The sequence below is a fragment of the Echeneis naucrates genome, chromosome 6 (genome assembly GCF_900963305.1).
Source record: "Echeneis naucrates chromosome 6, fEcheNa1.1, whole genome shotgun sequence".
Taxonomy (NCBI): domain Eukaryota; kingdom Metazoa; phylum Chordata; class Actinopteri; order Carangiformes; family Echeneidae; genus Echeneis; species Echeneis naucrates.
The window spans coordinates 15,976,142-15,995,624 of record NC_042516.1 but is presented as its reverse complement, the minus strand read 5'-3'; the positions used below and the strand labels follow the sequence as shown (position 1 = coordinate 15,995,624).

Below are 19,483 nucleotides of genomic sequence, written 5' to 3'. Positions count from 1 at the left end.
AGATATTAGCAGAATCTGATGAACCAATGCAAGTAAGGTAACAAGTAAGGTAATTACCCATGAAAAAAAAAACTATACTGAAAATGAATGTTTTAATCATATCCATCTTTTACAGTGCAAGTCACATTATAATGTGAGTTGTGGAATTCTCTCCAGGTTCCAACCTGGAGAGAAGTTCACAAAATGTATTATGTAGAAATTTACCACTTTTACTTGTGAATGCATGATGAATGAATGAATAGCAGGTTTTTGTGTGGATGTGTGTGAACAAGGTGTTGACAAATTGCAGAAGAGAGGTAACAGCAATGACACTCCTTTGCCTCAGGCAGGTTTACCTGACAAATACTAGGCTTTCCATATTTCCATGTAACATTTAGTCAGTTTTTGGGGACCTTGGAGCTCCAATGTATCCCTCTTATGTTGGGCTGCTGTGAGTCCTGGGGAGCCGGATTCTGCGGCTCAATGAGCGGGCAAGGCGGTCCACAGCTCCACCCACAGTTCCTCCTAACTCCTTCTTGGAGGTCAGACCCTCAATGTTACCACTGTACCACATGACCCAGCCTCCCAGGGACAGTAACACCAGCAAAGCTCCTGAGTACACCAGCAGATCCCCAAAGTCTCGTCCTTGGATCTCCAGTGAGGCGAACACCCCCAGCAGCAGAGATATGACCCCCAGCAGGTCCATGAGGACAGCAAAGACCAGGGCCAGCTTACAGTGGGACACTCCATCATACTTAGGTGCCATAGCTGCACTGCAACAGAAAGGGGAAGTAATTCTTTATATAAATGTGACTTTGCCTCCATGACTTCAGTTCATATCGAATATCTCTTGACTCCAAAAGAAACCTTTTATACAACTGAAATTAATAAATAAGGCGTTATCTTGGCCAGTGGTATTTTGCACTCTATATAAAGCAACTTTAAAATTATCCGACATGGCATTAGTAACTCCAACAGTCAAAACAAGTGCCACACCTTTCCCGTGCTAAACATTTTATCCATGCACACTCATGACAAGGCAGTGACGTTTATGTACGAATATATTTTTAGTAAAAAACGACCCTCCCCGAGCCCAAACACTTACGTTATTAAATGGCTGAGTATCCAGAAACTAAAGATGTTATAATGGACAGCGTGTGTTTGAACCTTTCCGGACGGGCTCTATGAAAAGCAGCAGTCTGCGGTGAAACCTGACACCTCCCCACCTGTCCTACCTGTCCTGCGATCTACTGCCATCCTCACAATAATGTCACAGCTCCAAGGTGACAATACCGCATTGTTGCACTGCACCTTATATTATCAAAAAGTCCTTTTTATACAAACTATTTTTTTTTCTAAAATCTGACAACTGACAGCCTCTAAATGTGTCTAAATGTGCATTTGCTCTACCTACACTTTTAAGCATATTTATATATTATTGTATGTGCGTTTTAAAAAGGATCACTGCTTTTGAATTAAGTCACAAATTGCAGACCAACAAATCCGCCGCAGCGCCTTGTTTTCAATCAGACCAGTTCATAGAGATGATCGTTAATTTCATTTCATCCGGAAGTGACGCAAGGCGGCGTTAAAAAAATAAAAGAGCGATAATTGTTATTGTTAGCTTGTTAGCTAGCAGATGAACTCGAGAAATGGAGATATGACAGAGTAATAACGACTTATTACATGTACACGATTAAGTTATTACAAACCTAAAGTGGTATGTACCAATTTCTGCAGAATATATTTGTGGTATAGACATCCTGTTAATGTCTGACTGACGAGATTAAACAGTTGAGTGTACAGAGAGAAAAGGATTGTAATTTTATATTCGCAGCTACATTTTTGCTAACATCACATGAGGCTAACATAGTGTGGAGCTAATCTCGCAGGCCGCTACAAACTTATATGATATTTATTTTAAACGGGACGTGCAACTCTTTCGGTTTGTACGTGCATGACAGAGGAGACACATTAAAAGTACCTTTGGTTTGCTGGCTGTGTCTGTGAATATAAAAGTAGGACTGTTCACGTTACGAGAGCTCATCGCTGAGCTGTGCCATTACAATAAATATGATCACAAACATATTTGTGTATTTGTAACTTTGCAGTGCCTCGGTGTGACATGCCCCTGTTAGTGCACACGGACACCCTGATGACATTTCTCTAAACCAACAAACTAATCCAACATTTGTCTGGACTCTGAGATGGAGGACGGAAACAGGACAGATGCTGCCTCCACATCCAAAAGCCACGCGAGCTCACTGCACCTGCAGAGTAAGATTTCAGAAGCTCAAACTGAATTTATTACTTAGTATGCCTCGAAGTTAAGCTCAACTTTTGCTTATCGTGCTTATTTTCACAGCTCCAAAAAATGAGGATGCCTATGAAATTGCCATCCCCTACGAGGAGAGCAACTTTGAACAGCAGGGCTTTTTCAATCAGAGTGATCACAATTTTGACGGTCAGTATCTCGATTAATCCTTTGTTCTTTTTTTTTTTTTTTGCTTCCCACAAAGTTTTCTAATAACACACATCGGTTGTCCAAACTATCCAATCCGTCCCCCTCAGATTCACCAACATCAGCTGGCCCGTCTCCAGTCAACAACTCATACATGGTGATCACCAACCTGCGGACCCAGCTACAGATCTCTCTGGAGAAAAACTCTTGGCTGCAGAAAAGGATTGAGGATCTGGAAGAGGAGAGGGACTTCCTTCGTTGCCAGCTTGACCGCTTCATCTTTTCCACAAAGAGCCAGGGTCAGGAGCAGAGTCAGAACCAGTATAGTAACGGTGAGGACAGGGGAAAGACACAAGCTGATAAGTCCACCAAGAATTTCAGTGATGCTGATTTTAACAAACTAACCCTTTGGCATTTGGCTCACTGTAGGTTATGAGTCCAGACGATTCAATTGGAGATCAAGAAGAGAAGAAGATCGTCCTGCTGGTAAAGATAAATGTTTGTGCATTTCCTAGCCATGGCTGTACTTCTGTATAACATTGTTTGTGAAACTTAAGTATTTAGCTTCTCAATTATTGCAGATGTCTTCTCCTTACAGAGCAGCAGAAATCAGATGCACAACATTTCCCCTCACGCCAGTTTGTCCAGAGAAGGCCTGGCCCTCCGACTATGGTGCCTTCCAAAAACCATGTCTCCAGTCCACTAACAAATCAGATTGCTTCTATGAATGCTTTGTTCAACTCCACACAATCCCAGGCCCTCTTGCAAGGCCATAGCCATAGTACTCCAAGTTCCACAGCCAGCGGCAGCACCAGTGGCAACAGCAACAGTGCTACAAGGTCATCCATGAATGAAATGAGTGGCCATGCAAACATAGGTCCAGGTAATAGCAATGAAAGGCCATAAAACTTTGCATCATTAAACTGACAAAAATCAGTGTTTTATAAAAGTTGCTCTGGCTGTTTTTTCCTATCAGATTCCCTTTCACTCCTGGCAGAGTCTGAGGAATACTTGGAGCAAGACAGCTACCTAGAGGAAGAAGAAATGATATCAGGTGAAGATGTAATGTCAGACACTATCAACAGCAACAGACACCAGTTAAAGAGAAGGCGAGTCTTCCGAGTGCCGAGAGAGCGGCAGAGAGGTACATCACACGATTCAACCTTTCAGTGTGAAAATCCACCTACAAGCTGTTGTGCATTTGCTGTAGCTAAATCTTTTATACCCTTTCTTCAGTAAAAGATGCTGCTGGGGTGCTGTTTCGCTACAAGAAAATCCTGCTTACATATCAGCGTCTGAAAAATATGTCCAAAGCCTTCCAAATCCACGGTGTGGACCGCAATACGGTGGCATCCACCACACCCATTGCTGAGTTGCTGCTTGTAGCTCCAGAGAAGGTGGCAGAGGTAGGCGAGTTTGACCCATCGAAGGAGAAGCTACTAGACTACGCCCGGCGCTGCTACACTGCCCTTGATGAGGAGACACTCAGTAGGGTGCAGGCACTGAAGAAAAATAACCTGCTCTTGCCCATCTCCTACAGGTTCAGACACTGAAGGGCGACAGACAGAGGAATGGGAAGTGTCTCTAATAATCAGTTGAGTTGGTGATTAAGAGAAGATAGGACAGGCTCTGCTGCAGCAGGCCACATCACATCTGAGGGACAGAAACATTCAGTGGGATGAGGATTTATTTTACTAACTTAGTGTCCTGAATATGACCATGTGGGCTGCATTTGAGACATTTGCTTTTCAGACATTTCATGTCTTAATTTTGTTATCAATACAGAACGGATTAATCAAATTTCTTGACCATTGTTGACACGAACATGGTTCTCATGTCTCTAAGAGCAAATGTCTGACTGTGTGATTCAAACTTTGCGAACGAGAGGAGACTGCTTCTGCACTACATAAATGAATGCTCATAGATTTTATTTAGCATTCCAACAAATAAATTCTTTGACTGTGCATCTGAATAACTTTGAGGCCAAAAGTTCACGAGGTGATTGATTGATTGTGTAATTCATTTCAGCTCCTGGAAGCCCAAGTGATTTATTAGTGAAGCAGTTTTTTTAATCACTCTACTTATGTGCAATTTCGACCGAGTCCTTAAAATATGGAAAAAATTTTGCACTCCATAGCTTTTGCCATACTTTTAAGACTTTGTCACCCATTTTTTATCTTTATATTGCTCAATGTGTCTTTGTTCTGTTTTTATTTTTTGTCATTGCCATTATAAATCATTTTCTCTTGCCTCAATGAAATTGAGGCAAGAGATCATCCATCCCCTGCATTAGAATCATGGTGTTGTTCTGAAATCTCTTTTTCTTTCTTTTTATCCATACTTAAAGAAAGGGATAACTCAGAGAGAAAGAAACTTGACCATTAACTGACAATAGTAAAGACTAGGCTGACATTATACAATGCAAATGTGTTTTTCTGTGGATGATAATTGTGGCACAAAGAAATAGATGCAAATGTTGGTGATATTTTTTGTGTTTGCCTCATAATTATAGGTCCACCTTTTGGTGTCTGGCCCAGTTTTGACAGTTCTGCTGCCTTTCATTGTTCTACTAGAACTTGAACCAACTCTTTTTTAATTGTCTGCACTAAAAATACACTAAATGCTTCTGGTATTGAGGCTCTTGAATCGCCTTTGTGACAGTAAAATCTTTTGTAAAATATGGTATTTAGCATTTACAATGATTATTACTAAAAATACTATTTATATAAGTTTTGGTTCACTGCAAAAATTGTGGCAATTCAATATACAATCAGTTTTCAGCGTGAGTTACGGCATCAGCTAAAGTAGTTAGCTTGTGCACACAGAGCCTCTATCATTATTTTCATTACTTCATCAAAATGCATGTGAAAAGAGCTCTTTGGTACACAGATCCATAGCGAAATTGTGAAAATGTGTAATTTCCAAAGCAGCAGAGACATTGATTATTGATAATGTGTGGTGTTTTTGTTAGTACAGTGAAATGATTCGAGCTCATATATCAAAACACATTAGGTTGCATTGGAATACAATCATGTTAATTTTCATATATTACTAGACCATTTTTGTAAAAGTAAACAGAGGCGGGTACTCAAGTTTGTTTGTAAGGTATGGTTCAACTGCTAAACAGACCTTGCGAAATCACACTAAGGTGCAGTTTAAAAAAAAACATCTGCTTGTCTAATTTTTATTAAATGTGTCATAATGCAAATAATTCACTGTATACTGAAACTGAAATGTCATGAATAAATTAAATCTCCCACAAAATTTTTAAATTGAAACATCTACAGTCAGCACGCAGTGAAAGCAAAAGCATATGAATCACAGCCTGTACTGGTAACACAGAAATTAAAACCTTTGATTTCCTACAAATATTGCTTGTTTGTACTATTTTATCCACCGTAGGATTCTCATTGTGCTAAAATCTGTGTCCTGCTTGTTGAAGTTGAAGGATGTAAGAAAAAATGTCAGCCACTTACTCATTAAATTTTTTGTCTTACCACCAGAATGTGTGGGACATGCTGTGATGCAGATTTTTACAAAAGTTGCTGTAGCTCTTAAATAGTTCAAAGCAACTACCAAATTACAAAAGGTATTGATTATAATATTGATCTATTCATATTGGTTGTTTTATTGGACCAATAATCCAAAACAGAAGAGAACACAAAATCCTGATATAGAGGGGATTTAAATAATCTGTCCTTGGAAGTTTTTCTTAAAAAAATAACGAAACAGTTGATTGGCTATCAAATAATTATAATAACAAATAATAACAACATGAGTGGGTTAGACTGGATTTCTGCGTGGATTTGCATACTTTAAATGCAAATCTGATTTTTTTTGGAAACTGTGCTGTGGGCATTGATGCTCTTTTGTCCAACTGTACATTCATAAATTAATCCAATAGCCTCTTGGTATGCTTCCAGAGTCTGTGGGAAACTGTGGCAGATGGGGAGTTCCTTCAGCCAGAACTGTATCCCACACATTATGTTGGGATGTCGAAATGTTGAAATTCCATCTTGTAAAAAAAAAAAAAAAAAATGCCCTTTATCGTTCAAAGATCAGAGACAACTAAATTGTGGGGAATTAAGGACATTTCAGACATTTGATATTTTATATATTTGGCATACATGACATAGTTTTAGTTCGATGTCCAGTTTTTTGTGTGTTCTAATGTGTTTATTTTTTCTTCTGTGTCACTCAAAAGGTTCCTTTCTACTCACCGGAAATCTGACGTTCATCAACTTCCGGTGTCAGGGGTACCGGGGAGACGGAGCAAAAAAGCGGGCATACTGAATCTTTATTGTTTTCGTCAGGTTTAAAACATATGTACGCAGAAATATTTGGCTTATAAAGTCAAAATACTGCGCCTCGTGAGACATTTTTCCCCCGGGTTTTGCCTTTGGTTTGGAAAAGAGTCTCATTCATTTGGTTTTCGTACTCGCTAGCTGGCTAAGGAGGCTCCACACCAGCAGGCCCGTTCTCCTGGACTTTGCTACAAGCTAACGTTAGCAGGCTAACCCATGCGAACACGTTTTCTTTCTCAGTGATTCTGCCTGTTACGCTGTAAACAAATACCGCACCTGCGAATGCGAGTTAATAATTTTTGATAACTCGGTTGTCGAGTAAGCCTCCAATTAGAGCTAACTTTCTTGTGCTGCATTAGCCAGGCGTTTTGTTTCCAAAAGTGTTGTTCACTTTGTCGCTAGCTTAAGCTAGCCGTCGCCAACTGAACAACGCAGGCTCTGAAAGAGTAGCAGTCTCCAGCTCACAGAGATGTCGGACTTCGACGAATTTGAAAGACAGCTCTCTGAAAACAAACAAGGTAGGTGAACCACGTTCAGTCCAACATTGGAAAACACAATACGACGTTTTTAATCAGCATTTTTTCCTATCTTGAGCTCAGTCAGGGATGGATATGTCTATTTGCTGGAGCGCTGCAGGCACCGTTATTAGCACTCGCGATGGACTCTTAGCAATGCGATGTAGCTGCTGTAGCTGAAATTGTGGCCACCCATAAATTTAATGCTCCATCAGTATACGAATTGTGTTATCGTGCTGAGTAATGTGAAAGTAAGTCCTATTGTTCCTGTTGGCAGGAGCAGCCTATGACATGGGAGAGCTTCTGCCAGTGCCAGCTGGCTTTACATTTGGGCCAACTAGCATTTCTTCGTAGCTGATGGGACTAGTGGCTGTTTCCAGTTTTTGTTTGGTTGTTTTTTTTTTACATATTGTCTCTTAAGATGTGACTTCAGAAACTGGAAAACGTCACCAATCGTAGCTATTATCCTTATCCCACAATAATCTGGCTTTAACCCAGATTGGCCTTTACACGCAATACCTTGAACCTGGTGCTCAACTTTATGTGCCTGTTTTGTCTAGTTTTCCATATTTATCTATATGGTTAAATTGAATAAAGGATAGGATTAAAGATTGTGGGCTTGTTGCAGAATTCTGACTGTACATCAGATGTAATATTGCCCAAAGTAAATTATTTTGGAAATATACCGATTCATTGTACAATTCAAAGCTACAAGTTTTTGTCCGGAAAGTTTCGTGGATATTTCTAGTGTCATTGATGTGTATCCCTTTTATTTTTATTGTTCAGTTAGCAGGCTATGTGAATTACCATTGTGTGTGTATGCCTTGTTTGTAATGTCATTTATCACTATTTCTGCAGCTGAAAGGGACAAAGAGAACCGCCACCACCGCCGATCCTCCTCACGCAGCCGTAGCAGAGAGAGGAAAAGGAGGAGCAGAGACAGGGATAGACGCAGCAGGGACCGCCGTGGAGATAGTAAGGAGCGCAGGCACAGACGCAGGTTAGTAATTAGAAAACCAGGCTTTTAAAATTTCTACATCTCATCATCATGTCCCCCCTCATTGACCTTGCAATTCATATTCCACTAAGTAAACAGGAAATGTTTCACTCAAGCACACAACAAGGATTTGAATGATTCTGACTACATCAATTTGAAAAAGCAATTTTCCTCACCCGCAAGGTTGTTTCATAAGTAGTTCATTAAAGGACTGAGCCATGGCTCAGAAAATGTACACAAATATGGACACTTGTTGAAGTTTGATATCACAGTGCACACCAGCATAACTTCACTATGCCTTCAGCTTGATATCTGCATCCAAAGATTTACCTGCTGTACTTTAGGTGGCAGGAGATTTAAAATTCAAGCAAATGCACACCTGAAATAACAACCTATTTGGATTGATAAAAAAAAAAAAAAAAAAAACAAGAAACAGACAAACTAAAACTCTCCATAAAGCCATCTAACTATCAATTTATTCTGGATACCAGAGGGATTACCCAAAGTGTTAGAGCTGCTGTCTACATGACTTCTGATACCAAGATCTGTAATATGTTCATGTGACCAACTTGAACATATTTTGACTATAAATGAGCTTATTGGACTACTGAAAGCTGTCTCTTAGTTAAAGAAACATTATTTCTTCATGCTACTTCAAGAACATTTTGACTTTTTAGTCTATTTGGGATAATGTTATTTATTTCTTTGTCCCAAAGCCTTCTGTCACTTTTGCTAATGATAGTGTACTAATCACGAATCAAGCATAACATTGGGCTACAGTTGTGAATACACAAATTGACAGCTGCTACAGCTTCTCTTACATCCTCAAGAATTGTTAATAATAGAGGTCAAATACCCGACCTGAGTCTCAAGGGATCTTATGGGTTGTTCTAGATTTGTAAAAATAATTTTTGAAAAAATGATCTTTGGATCAGGCATATTGATCTTTTCAAAGTCATTTACCAAGGGGCAATGCGTGTTTGTGTCTTCTGCATAATCAGGTTAACCAGACAATTTGTGACCATGGTAACAACAAGAAGTGTATGACAGGACAATACAAAAGCAATGCTTAAGTAAAGCTATCTGCATAAGGCTTGGGTTGTGTTCTCTAAAAATAGCATGCCTGTTGAGTTTGAGTCAGACTCTGTTATTAATCCCTAATACTTGGTCCAGTTCTACCAGAAACACAATTCATACCTAGAACTCCTCCACAAAATCAGCAAATTATGTATCCATGCAGCACATCAGTAATTGTCTGCTGAGCCTTAGCTATATTGTTAGATTTCCTTTAGACCTTGTGCAGCAGAGAAAGTTTCATATAGGTGCAAGTTCCTCTCAGAAAATTAACACCACCAGAGAAAACTGCCCACCATCTGGATTTGAATGTGATTAGAGGCGTCTAATGATACGTGTGGAAATCATTCTTTCCAAGATATAGTTGTGATGTTTGTAAACTCCACTGCTTGTGGCCTGTGAATGGCTGTTGCTTCTCTTTCAGGGCTAATTTTAAGTAGCAGAGTTTCTCCAAGTTTGAGCCCTTGGTTAGAGGGTGTAAAATTTGACTCCTTCCATTTGCTGCTGCTGTGTTTGTTAGATTTTAAATTATGCTTTCTTTGCATCATTAGTTGTTCTCAAATAATATTGCTATGGAATTAAGATTAAGAAACACAAGGGTTGCCAGGGTTCCTTATTGTTTTTTGGGTTGTGTTTTTTTTTTTTTTTTTTTTTTTTTGGGTATCAAACAAGGATTGTAGAAATTTGGGTTCTATTTCTGTGGAAATAGAAATAGTGGAAATTTTGGTGAATGTCATGATTTTAAGAGAAATGTGAAACCCTTCCAATGTCATTTCAGCTCACCATCCAGCTACCCCCAGGACAATGCTGGAAGGTAATACAGCAAACTAACACAAAGCTGGTTTGTGCATTATTGCAACAACTGCCAATCAGTTGACCAAATCAAGTACTATTGCCTCATTGTGTAGCCATCGCCCTGGATTGGGTTTTCTATTTAATATTTCCCTTTCCTGATATCAGTTTTATAATGATTTGAATGCCCCCCCCCAAAGTTGATAGATTTTGCATTGAATATTTTGATATTTTGAAAGATTTGTCTCCCTATCAGATATCACATTTTACTCCTGAGCCCAAAAAGTCTACCCATTGGTGTATTGATCATTCTGTTTTTGTTTTACCTGTCTTTTCTTCCCACAATAGCCGTTCTCCACACCGTGAGAAGAAGAAGAAGGTGAAGAAGTACTGGGATGTCCCCCCACCTGGTTTCGAGCACATCACTCCAATGCAGTACAAAGCCATGCAAGGTAACAATCTCCTGTCTTTTTTTCTTCTTAGATCTATTTTTAAAAAATGTTCTTGCCTTCAGAGTATAACATAACACAATTAGCATTGTGCATCAGTAGTTAGCAAGCTTACCTGACTGCAGTAAATGGTTAAAGTAAAAAAGATAAACTTAATTAGATTATTGAATCTTTGCTCTCCAGCTGCAGGCCAGATCCCAGCCACAGCTCTCCTGCCGACTATGACACCAGACGGCCTGGCTGTTACTCCCACCCCCGTACCTGTAGTGGGCAGCCAGATGACCCGGCAGGCCCGCCGACTCTATGTGGGCAATATTCCCTTTGGTATCACAGAGGTGAGGAACAGGACAGTGCTTGCTGTTTCAGTTCTGGGTTATGAGCATGTTGGACTGTGCTTCATTTTTTTCTTATTAGGAATTTCAGTAATAGTAAAAAAAAAAAATCGAAACTTTTCTCTGTTATCTGTAGGAATCCATGATGGACTTCTTCAATGCCCAGATGCGTTTGGGTGGTCTTACTCAGGCCCCTGGAAACCCTGTCTTAGCAGTACAGATCAACCAGGATAAGAATTTTGCCTTCCTTGAGGTGAGAAAATTTCCCTCACAAACATGCAATTTGTTCTCCCTGGGAGTATCAATCTTTGTTTCAAGAACCAGTTTAAATTTATTTACATTTATTTTTTTTGTGTAGTTCCGTTCAGTGGATGAAACAACTCAGGCCATGGCCTTTGATGGTATCATCTTTCAAGGCCAGAGCCTCAAGATTCGCCGTCCCCATGATTACCAGCCCCTGCCGGGCATGAGCGAGAACCCCAGTGTATATGTGCCTGGTACACAGACAATTAATGGTTTTTAACTCTAAGTACTTGTTGCATAATTCATAATCAATCAGTAATCCGCCCTCTATTGGGGGCTTGTGTTCTGTGCTTTTCTACTTATGTGTGTGCTTCTTGTCTTTGTTTCTCTTGTAGGAGTGGTGTCCACAGTGGTGCCTGACTCTGCTCACAAGCTTTTCATTGGTGGCTTGCCCAACTACCTGAATGATGACCAGGTCAGTATTTTTGCATTCAACAGATTTGCCTTAAAACGTACAGCTAATATACCACAACGTAACCGCACAAACTCCCTTCGAAAACAATATTAACTACCCAGTTACCTAGTCTGTGATTCTGTATTGATCACTGCTAAGCAAATTGGAAGTATACTGTGTTAATGTTGTTGGGTGATACCCTGCTTCATGTAGCAGTATACACAGCATACATACACAGAAAAATCAGAAATTAATCATTGAAGGAAAGGTAATGGAGCTGTCATCTAGGGCAATACTCATCTTATTTATGTCTTGGGATTATGGAGTCAGTGGATGTTTTAAAAAACAAAACAAAAAAAAATTGAGCTTTCAGTGACTTTTCTGTTTCCTGTCTCTCAGGTTAAGGAGCTGTTGACATCATTTGGCCCCCTGAAGGCCTTCAACCTGGTGAAGGACAGTGCCACAGGCTTATCTAAAGGATATGCCTTCTGTGAATATGTTGATGTCAACCTTAATGACCAGGTAATCAGTGCAACAAAAGAATCATGTTAACATGATATTAATTTATCACTGTGCAACCAGAGCAGAGACATTTTATTTTAAGGTTTTCCGTGCTTCAATCTATTGGTACCATTCTTATTCATGTAACATCTCACCAATACCCTGAAGTTGTGTTTTGTTTTGTTTTTTTCTTGTACATGCAGTAGAGTCAGATCAGCATTCTGTTGAAATCTTCAGATAGGTTGAGGGAAGAAGGATTCACCACTTGGATCCTTCTGCCCAAGAAAGAGAAGGCTGCATTTTACAGCTTTCAATGTAGGACAGCTTAGTCGAGCCATTGTGTTGCAAATGGTGATTAGACTGATTAGACTTTGACAGGTTAACGTCAAGGGTACCATGACCTTATGGGGATAGCTGATCATACGATTTTTAATCACACAATTTAATACCTATGTCTCATTGGCTTAAGTGGTGATGTGATTTCCAAATCCAAATAGTCAGTTGTCAATAAAAATGACCGTATTTTCTACAAATTGGCTTGTTGGTGGATGTGTAAAACAACAAGGCTGAATTGGTGACACATTGCTGCAAAGCCAAATAAAACTTTCACAAAATTTTGAAAGTATGTTTTAAAAGCTTGATATCATTACAGGCTATTGCTGGACTGAACGGCATGCAGCTTGGAGACAAGAAGCTACTGGTCCAAAGAGCCAGTGTGGGATCCAAGAACGCCACTCTGGTGAGTGTCCAGGGGCTGGACAAATGACAGCAGGGTGGTGGGAGGCTCAATGCACTTTTAGATTTTCTCAAAAGGATAAAGACAAACTGCTTTTCAGATCTTGTGTAGCAATTTATGTGCTACTGTAAACAGACTGACAAGTTCATTTCCAGTAAAGGTAGCTGCATTTTTAATGCAAAGATTTGGCATACGTATAAGGTATTGACTAATATGCAACCAGTGAGCAAACGGCCAGTTTTGTGCGTGGTCTCATGTCATGAACTGTAAGCACAACACTGTGCAAAGTCACTCAACTTCAGTATTTCATCTTGGTGGCTTCCAAAATATAGTACACCATCTTGGTTTAATTTTTGATAACAGGTGAAAGAATGAGTTTGTAATGCTCTGAATAAGTGTAGTTATGAGACTTTTTTGGGGGGGCTGGGGAAGACCTTATGCTAAATGCAAACTATCCTTTCAGACAAGCATGAACCAGACCCCAGTGACGCTGCAGGTGCCAGGTCTGAACAGCTCAGTGACTCAGATGGGAGGTCTGCCCACTGAAGTACTGTGTCTGATGAACATGGTGGCCCCCGAGGAGCTACTGGATGATGAGGAGTATGAGGAGATTGTGGAGGATGTCAGGGATGAGTGCAGCAAGTACGGCCAAGTCAAGAGCATTGAGATACCTCGACCTGTGGACGGCCTGGAAGTGCCTGGGACTGGCAAGGTTAGAACAGTTTTATTCTATTCATGCAAACAAAATAATATATCATATAAAAATGTAAATATCAAGACGTGAAATAATAATTTTTAAAGTGATAATGATTATTCAACTTTTTTATCACTCTGTAGATCTTTGTGGAGTTCACATCAGTTTTTGACTCCCAGAAGGCCATGCAGGGGCTGACAGGAAGGAAGTTTGCCAACAGGGTGGTGGTGACCAAATACTGCGATCCAGACGCTTACCACCGCCGGGACTTCTGGTAGAGCAGGCATGAAGGGGGTTGGGGTGTGGGTGGGTGTATACCGTCTATTTCCAAATCAGCCCACTGATTGATTTGGTAGAGCTACTTTTCAGGTAGACCTGAAAATATTAAGCATTTGACAAATGGCTTTGGTGACATCGAGTTTTTTCATTTGAAATCTACACAAAATCAGTTAAAAAGGATATTTGGAATTTGGACAGGAGAAAACTGGGGAGGGTTTCTATTCAGTCCATCATGGGGGCTAGGTTGGGTTGGTGAGGGTGTAGCTGGGTGGGGGGGGTATCAAAAAATTTTTGAGAAATGTGTGTAATAATAGGTCCAGGGTTGGGTCAACAGTTTTTATACTTTGTGAGACAGGGATGTCATGGGTGGGAGGGGGGTGCCACGCTTTAAGCTTTGTATTTAAATGGAGGTAGCCTGTTTTAAGTACATTAGAAAAGAGTTGCAGTATGGAACTAACTGGACTATTGTGACTGGGTGGAGAAGATGGGAGTGTTTATTTGTGAAAGGGAAATGTGGGGGAGATGAAGACCCATTTTTGTTTGACCATCTAATGTAGATGTGCTGTAGCTGTGTTTGCCATCATTAGAAAGCCAAGGGCAGACTTTTTTCTATGTTTGGGCTTTTACTTCAGGTTCCCTCATTTTCATCCAACTACTGCCCCCCTCAGGATGATTGTTAGAGAATCTGTTGTCTGGTTGGACTCTATCTGAATGTCAACTGTAATTGTTCTGATACTGTGTGTAGCTAATCTTATTTGAGCTGTGATATCGCCTTGTATTCAGCCTACAGAATAACATGAACTGCAGAAAAGAGCATTTTCATCTATACCAATTCAGTTCTGTTTTTTTTTATTTACTGTAACCTTTTCACGCCCATCTTTCTGCACAGCTTTTAACAGGTGAGATTGTTGTGTCACATCAGTTGAGTCTTGAATTTATTAAAGAGGAAATAAACAAAGAAAGACCGGGAGAAGCAAAGAGATTGGTTTCCAATGGGGGATTTATCTTTTCCTTACCAAAAAGCCTTAATGTTATTCCAGTTCAATTTGCTGAGGAAGGAAATTTGGCTTGCCCCTATATCAGTGATGTCTCTGTTCATAAATGTCAGTCTTGTGCTTTAGCCTTGCATTTGGAGTTATTGTTCTTCATCATTTCCCTGCAGATTCAGCATGTAAGATTTGTAGGCTCCTCCTGGATTTTTTTTTTTTTTGCAGGCATCTCAACCTCTTTTACAAGACCAAATAAATGTGTTACTGATTCTCATGACTCATGTTGTGCTACAGTGAATTAAAAATTACACAACACAACTACTCCCAGGCTGATAAATTGATAAGGAATAACTTCCACACTGAAGAAAAAAGTAACCTGAACACTGCAATGGCTTTCTGACAAAAAAATCAACAAATAACTTTTACTGTGCAGATGTCATCATTTTACTCTTCACCTTTGGGGGATTTTCATGAAATCTAAGAGGTACCTGTCTAAAGATTTGAAATTGCATGAACCTAAAAAATTTGCCACTCTCTAATTTCCCTCATCTTCTACCCTTGTTTCTTTGAGGACCACATGTTCACACTGTATGGGCTTGAAACTCTGCTTTCATTTGATACTTTGGGTTGCTTAAGATGGCGTTGAAGAGAGGTTGTGTCAGTGATAACACTTTTGAAATGTTACTCCTTACTTTCTGAAAATCTGCTTTTTCAGTGTCACTGTGTCATTTAATTTCTTTTTTTTTCTCTGAAAAATAAATGTGATTTCTTAAATGATTTAAAACCTAAAAGCATCTAGTTTATAAAAGCAGAAACAGTTTCATTTGTCCAATTTGTTTTCAAATGTTGATTAAAAACTGAATTTACATGAGGTCTTTTCTTTTTTGCTTCCTTTGATATGCACAACCACCACGTGAAAGAGAGGGTCAGGGTCAGCAATCACTGTGAGGCCTAGATCTGATGCTGCATTAAATCTTGAGGTATTGAAACACTCGGACAGTCACACAGCTGCAGTTTTTTGTAAATATTACTGGAGCCTGGATTGATATACAGACCTTGGATGGTCTAACAAGTGGCTCTGTGTTCTCAGATAGTGGAGATTACGGTTAAGAAACTGATTGCATAGTCACGCATTCCTTCCCACCTTTTTTCTGGGTATTTGGCCAATCCTGGAAGATCAACTATGTATAGTTGTATATAACGTCATTGTCCAGGGTTGCTAGGGAAGAGTTAAAATGGCATTGTGCTTGTCACTGCACTGGTGAATCAGCCATTCTCCTTGAATAATACAGTTTCAATAAACATCCTTAGTGCAGGTCATCCAATTCCTGAAGCCAGATTGTTAACCCTAACCCTTATTGTAAATAATGAAGAAAGCAGCAGAGTCCTGGATGACTTGCTTTGTCTAATTGTCTTGAGGCCTTAAAATTTAGTGCAGTAGCTGTCGTATCAGTTGTAGGTCTCACAGTAACCTCTGACCCTGAGTCAGCCACAAATAGGTGGACAGGAGAAATCTTCCTTTAACACCAGAGTGCAGCACAGTTGCATTCATCCAGGAAGTGATGACCTTCACAGCTCATTTTGGGGCTGGAGTAGACTGGACCCATGTCCGGACACTTTCCTTCACTGGATGCCAATCTATCAAGCCCTGTAAATATATAATAGTTAATAGGAATCTCCGAATGATGGAGCTTTTTTACAGTCAATACATTTTCCAGAACTCTGAATAACTTTTCTTGTCATCACTGATTACTTTGTTTAAAAAAAAATCAATTCCCAATCTATGAAAAAATGTCAAATATGTATTTTGTTTTTATAAGGTCATAGTCACAAATTCACTTCTACTTAGCCAGACAGTAATCTTATCTTTAGTACATTGCAGGGTGGTCCATTAACATATTTAAGGTTAAAGTAATCAATGGGACTGTTGTCTCGATTCTGATTCTGATTCTATGCAAATGAGCATAAGTAATCTTTATACCCCTTATCGGGCAAATGTATTGAATCATAAATTGCTTAGGAAGTATGTCTTTCATTTGATTACAGCCTCTGCCTGCTGCGATGATGCCTGTTTTTATTATGTTTCGTCAGTCCCCAAGAGTACTTAGTTTTGCTCAATAGCAGTAAATGCCTTGAAGGCTGGAGTCACCTGGGTCTTATTCAACAGGGATCTCCTGTAAAGCAGTTACAAGAAAGCAACAAGTCTCTGACATAAAACAATGTCCTGTATCAGCTCTGGGCTGCCCATCACAATCTGCATCGCTGCACCTCACTGCACAAAACCTAGCAGTGGGGCCACTCAGGCGGCACTCTTGTTTTCTCTGTTGTCCGACGGGAAAGATAAAATGGCAGCTGAAGCTACAGTCACTAGGGGAAACATGGAAACTGAACCTGCCTCTCTTACAGATTACAGACATCCCAGCTGCTTAACACAAGACATTTTTAAATGCCATTAGCAACCCTCTCCAGGCTGATGCTGCAGTGCAGATTGTACATGCTTTATCTCCCTCTAGTGGTGAGGTGAAGCCTGGTGGCTGTCTTTGTCATTCTGGGCAGTGCCTGCCCATTGATCTTCATTCAGTAAGATACAACACTGCAGCAGTGGAGAGTGCAACACTGGAGGAGGCTGCATTCAGTACCATGTGTACACATACCACTATACACTGAGCCTATGGATATGGCTAATGGATTTGTCAAACAGCTAAAAATTGCACATGCAAAAAGGAGAGTGGTCTTAAACACAGAATACTGTGTACAGTCAGTAGTGCTTTAAGCAGTATTCTTACAACTGATGTGACTCACCTGTGTTGCACCATTTTCAACAAGGGGTTTGTTACTTGAGAGTTACAGCCACAATCTCTTAAGTGTTTGTGGCCTTATTTTTACTTTGTATTGGCTGATAGTATTATACAAAGGTTAAGAGTTTAAAAACTTTCTATGAGACAGTATGTCTCTGTCTGTCTGTCTGGCTAAAGTTGAATTGGAATATGGGCCATAGGTAAAACAGCTAAAATAAAAAAAATATAATATAATAATAATAATTTGCCAAAATTGTTTTATATAGTAACATTAAAGGTGGCAGAAGTGACCAGATTAATGGATACTAACTTGTATTTCCAGCATCCAAATGGAGCAATAGGGATCAACTGAAGTTGCCCACATTGCAGTGTGGCTGATTGATGAGCCTTTAATGGTTGCTGGATAACAACTGAAAACTTCCACAGAGGGAATGAATTGACAAACAATACATACCTCAGGATCAATAGATTAATTGCTGTTCATTGGATTTGTAAAACAAAATTGAATAATATGAGGAGCTGCCTTGAGTCAGCCTTTAACCAAAAAATATATTCTCAGTTCCTTCCCCCGATGCTGCCAACATCGCAGGAAGGAAATGATGCAGCTGTGATGTTCACAAGTATGACCCGTATGTGCATGGCTGCATACATGTGTGCATTTCAGCGTGCTCAAGCATAAATCAGCACTGCTGACAGGGGCAGTTGAGTGATGCAGAGACAAGATTGTTCACATCAGCATACTGTGGATTATTGATGGCCTCAGACTGAGTGTGGACACTTTCTATCAATTTCACATGATGGAGGAGCAGAGACCAGCTATGTAATGAGAAAAAAGATAGTGTAAAAAATAGACACATATATTGGCACAAAAAAGGTAGTTGCCCTGCTGTTGAATGCATTAATCATAGCTACCATTTGCCAAATTCTTTGTCCATCTGCAAACTGCACCAATATCAGAACTGTGATTTCACTGTAACCTCTAAAGAAATAAAAAAGAAAGCGAATGGGGCTTGACTGTTTTGGACATTGTAGGTGTTTGTTTTCTGTCACAGCCCGCAGCATGTTTTGTCCCATTCTCTCCTGTTCTGCCTCTCTGTTCTCGACTCTCTCCGTTTCTAACCCCTGCCTCCTCCTCCTCCTCCTCCTCCTCCTCCCCTGAGCTCTGGCTGGCTGCTGGGTTGGCTCCTCTCACGCTTTGCCACGTATGTAACCTAAACTGTGCAGGAGCCAAGCAGGGCTGGGCCACAAGGAAAGCTTTCCACAAGACCAGCCTGACTCCCTCAGTCTCTGTACACCATGCTAAGCGAGGAATGAAATGGGATTGCACATTTAGATTTTTCAGCTCTTAACTGCTTCATTTTCAGGCTGTGTAGTTCGTTTCTGTGTCTACCTCCAGTCCATATGTGTCCCTGTCTGCTGTTTCGCTTTCACTCTGTCTCTGTGTCAGATTTTCACTCTCCTCTCGGTGTCTTGTGTTACTTTAAAATGCTGCCCTGGCCCCTCTCATATAAACATAGGCTCCTCCTTTACTCTTACTTAATGTCATTAACAGGTGGCTTTCGAAAATAGACCCAAGTACGCAAACAGCACGGATGTCACAGTTACAGACATGTTTTTAATCATGCTGCCAGGACTGCTGTCATGTGAGGACCACCCTGCGTCACCCTGGCTCACTGCTTTAAGGTTTCAGACATGACAGCGATATGGACGTGTGCTGCTCCTGAGTGTTACGGGGGCAGCGTGTGGGACATACGTACACAAACACATACATTTAATCATCAACAGTGTTAACCAGCCATACCACAGCCCCCTCCCCTGTTATCCTCACTTTCCATACCTCTTACGTACCTCCTTCCCACCCCCTTTCCCTCTCTCTCTGCCACTAA

The 19,483-nt window shown here is 40.3% G+C and overlaps 2 protein-coding genes across 8 annotated transcripts; both read left to right on the top strand.

The window, feature by feature from the left end:
• The first annotated feature begins 572 nt into the window (after positions 1-572).
• On the top strand, positions 573-5,819 carry LOC115044803 (coiled-coil domain-containing protein 106-like). 2 transcript variants are annotated; one of them, XM_029504073.1, is made up of 8 exons: positions 573-1,262; positions 2,091-2,256; positions 2,345-2,443; positions 2,551-2,772; positions 2,870-2,926; positions 3,039-3,323; positions 3,417-3,584; positions 3,677-5,819. In XM_029504073.1, the coding sequence occupies exons 2-8, from the start codon at positions 2,187-2,189 to the stop codon at positions 3,991-3,993; spliced, it is 1,218 nt and encodes a 405-aa protein (XP_029359933.1). In that variant the 5' UTR covers positions 573-1,262; positions 2,091-2,186; the 3' UTR covers positions 3,994-5,819. The 2 variants fall into 2 exon arrangements, with proteins under 2 accessions (XP_029359933.1, XP_029359932.1); XM_029504072.1 differs by lacking the exon at positions 573-1,262 and adding an exon at positions 1,300-1,699.
• Positions 5,820-6,684: 865 nt separating this feature from the next.
• Positions 6,685-15,670, top strand: u2af2a (U2 small nuclear RNA auxiliary factor 2a). 6 transcript variants are annotated; one of them, XM_029504033.1, is made up of 12 exons: positions 6,685-7,262; positions 8,118-8,259; positions 10,109-10,144; positions 10,471-10,574; positions 10,755-10,906; positions 11,040-11,156; positions 11,262-11,400; positions 11,542-11,621; positions 12,000-12,122; positions 12,754-12,840; positions 13,301-13,549; positions 13,675-15,670. In XM_029504033.1, the coding sequence occupies exons 1-12, from the start codon at positions 7,214-7,216 to the stop codon at positions 13,807-13,809; spliced, it is 1,413 nt and encodes a 470-aa protein (XP_029359893.1). In that variant the 5' UTR covers positions 6,685-7,213; the 3' UTR covers positions 13,810-15,670. The 6 variants fall into 6 exon arrangements, with proteins under 6 accessions (XP_029359893.1, XP_029359892.1, XP_029359896.1 ...); XM_029504032.1 differs by having other exon boundaries at positions 11,262-11,418; XM_029504037.1 differs by lacking the exon at positions 10,109-10,144 and adding an exon at positions 9,307-9,348 and having other exon boundaries at positions 7,214-7,266; positions 8,125-8,259.
• Positions 15,671-19,483: the final 3,813 nt, after the last annotated feature.

Coding starts and splice junctions, on each gene's coding strand:
- LOC115044803 (XM_029504073.1), top strand. CDS start 2,187: ATGGAGGACGGAAACAGGACAGATGCTGCCTCCACATCCAAAAGCCAC. Junction 2,257..2,344: donor GAGCTCACTGCACCTGCAGA/GTAAGATTTCAG, acceptor TTATTTTCACAG/CTCCAAAAAATGAGGATGCC. Junction 3,585..3,676: donor GCCGAGAGAGCGGCAGAGAG/GTACATCACACG, acceptor CCCTTTCTTCAG/TAAAAGATGCTGCTGGGGTG.
- u2af2a (XM_029504032.1), top strand. CDS start 7,214: ATGTCGGACTTCGACGAATTTGAAAGACAGCTCTCTGAAAACAAACAA. Junction 8,260..10,108: donor GAGCGCAGGCACAGACGCAG/GTTAGTAATTAG, acceptor ATGTCATTTCAG/CTCACCATCCAGCTACCCCC. Junction 10,145..10,470: donor CCCCAGGACAATGCTGGAAG/GTAATACAGCAA, acceptor TTCCCACAATAG/CCGTTCTCCACACCGTGAGA.